The sequence below is a fragment of the Cynoglossus semilaevis genome, chromosome 17 (genome assembly GCF_000523025.1).
Source record: "Cynoglossus semilaevis isolate Cse_v1.0 chromosome 17, Cse_v1.0, whole genome shotgun sequence".
Taxonomy (NCBI): Eukaryota; Metazoa; Chordata; class Actinopteri; order Pleuronectiformes; family Cynoglossidae; genus Cynoglossus; species Cynoglossus semilaevis.
This window is the reverse complement of record NC_024323.1, coordinates 15,643,913-15,645,830: the sequence shown is the minus strand read 5'-3', so window position 1 is coordinate 15,645,830 and position 1,918 is coordinate 15,643,913. Positions and strand designations below refer to the sequence as shown.

Genomic DNA, 1,918 nt, shown 5'->3' with positions numbered 1-1,918 from the left:
TATTCTTTGTTTTTGGTAGAACATTTTTGGTGATGATTATTATGGAGAAGACGAAGAGGAAAAGCCTCAGTTTGAGGATGATGAAGGTGAGGACGGGTTTGTCTTCCACTAAGACATATAACAGTTTAGTGTGTGTAATAAATCCAAAGTGTGTGTGTGTGTGTGTGTGTGTGACAGACAACTGGAACTGGGACACATGGACTGGAGAGGAGCAGGAGGAGAACCATGGTGGAGGAGGAGGTGAAGCCCACTGTGATGATGAAGACTTCAACGTGAGTCCCGTCTCTTCTCGTCAACGACATCGTTCCATTTTCCGTCTTTTATTTGATGGTGAGAAGAAACTAAATCAGACTGGACCTTGTGAGAACAGATGGACGCGGACTACGACCCCAGTCAGCAGACCTCCTCCAAGAAGCAGAAGAAGAAGATGAGGAAGATGATGAAGAAAGAGGATCTGCCCCAAATGGGCAAAAAGAAGAAAAAGTCCCACTTTGCTGAGGTCATCACCAAAAACAAGCCTGTTTTTGACCCTCGTAAGTAGAAACACAAATCAACGCCAATGGTTGGCTGTCGGTGGTTACCTGTCGGTGGTTACCTGTCTGTGGTTGGCTGTCGGTGGTTACCTGTCGGTGGTTACCTGTCTGTGGTTACCTGTCGGTGGTTAGCTGTCTGTGGTTACCTGTCTGTGGTTACCTGTCTGTGGTTAGCTGTCGGTGGTTAGCTGTCGGTGGTTACCTGTCTGTGGTTGGCTGTCTGTGGTTACCTGTCTGTGGTTAGCTGTCGGTGGTTACCTGTCTGTGGTTAGCTGTCGGTGGTTAGCTGTCGGTGGTTACCTGTCGGTGGTTACCTGTCGGGGGTTACCTGTCGGTGGTTACCTGTCTGTGGTTGGCTGTCGGTGGTTAGCTGTCTGTGGTTACCTGTCTGTGGTTGGCTGTCGGTGGTTAGCTGTCGGTGGTTACCTGTCTGTGGTTACCTGTCGGTGTTTTTTTTTTTCCAGAGGAGAGAAGCTTCGACCAGTACCTGGATGAGTACTACAAGCTGGACTACGAGGACATCATTGATGACCTTCCCTGCAGGTTTAAGTACAGACAGGTCGTTGCCAACGACTTTGGTCTGTCCACAGATGAGGTGAGATTATGATTGACCTTTGACCTGCCACTGCTACGCTGGTCATGGTGATCCAGGTTTAGGTACAGACCACAGTGAAGGTCTGACACAGTACATCAACAGGTATGTTGGACCAGGGTCCGGTTCTTGAAGTGGTCTTAGTACTAACTCAGAGTTAGTTAACTCTGTATTAGAGGGAACTCATGAAGCTGACCCTGACCCTGACCCTGACTTGGTTGCTATGGTTCAAACCTGCTCCGTAGCAGGTTTAAGGTCTGTTTGTTGAGGAGTCTGTGACGTCACAGCTCAGTTGGTTGAAGACATTGATGCCAGGAGAGAATCCTGAGACCAAGACTGGATATTTTACCATTTAGCTAAAGTTTGTTGTTGGAACGTTTCCATTTTTCTTCTATTATCTATCAGTCTATTATAAAAATCAATTGGATTCTCAGCCCAGACATCGTTCGTTAAACTCATCAAAGTCGTGTTCTTAGCTCAGAGCAAATTCTTTGGATTGGACTTGGATTGTTTACTAAACTTATCCTCCCCTCAATGCATCGTCTGAGTGACATGAAGCAGAACCAGCAGAAGTTCTACTTCCTGTTTGTTCTATATTGTTGTGTTTGACTTCATCTGCTGCCACGTCCTCTTCATCCTGTTGGGTTAAACCTGGATCAACATGTCAGAGGTCAGCTGTGGACACTCAGAGGTCAGCTGTGGACACTCAGAGGTCAGCTGTGGACACTCAGAGGTCAGCTGTGGACACTCAGAGGTCAGCTGTGGACACTCAGAGGTCAGCTGTGGACACTCA

At 47.4% G+C, this 1,918-nt stretch overlaps 1 protein-coding gene across 1 annotated transcript in view; it reads left to right on the top strand.

Moving 5' to 3' along the window:
- The window catches only part of kri1 (KRI1 homolog), a 15,919-nt gene that overhangs the window by 12,130 nt on the left and 1,871 nt on the right, over positions 1-1,918 (top strand). Inside the window, exons 12-15 of the mRNA XM_008330746.3 lie at positions 20-86; positions 178-272; positions 371-533; positions 998-1,128. Of these exons, the coding sequence (XP_008328968.1) occupies positions 20-86; positions 178-272; positions 371-533; positions 998-1,128 (456 nt within the window). The remainder of the gene's footprint in view (positions 1-19; positions 87-177; positions 273-370; positions 534-997; positions 1,129-1,918) is intronic.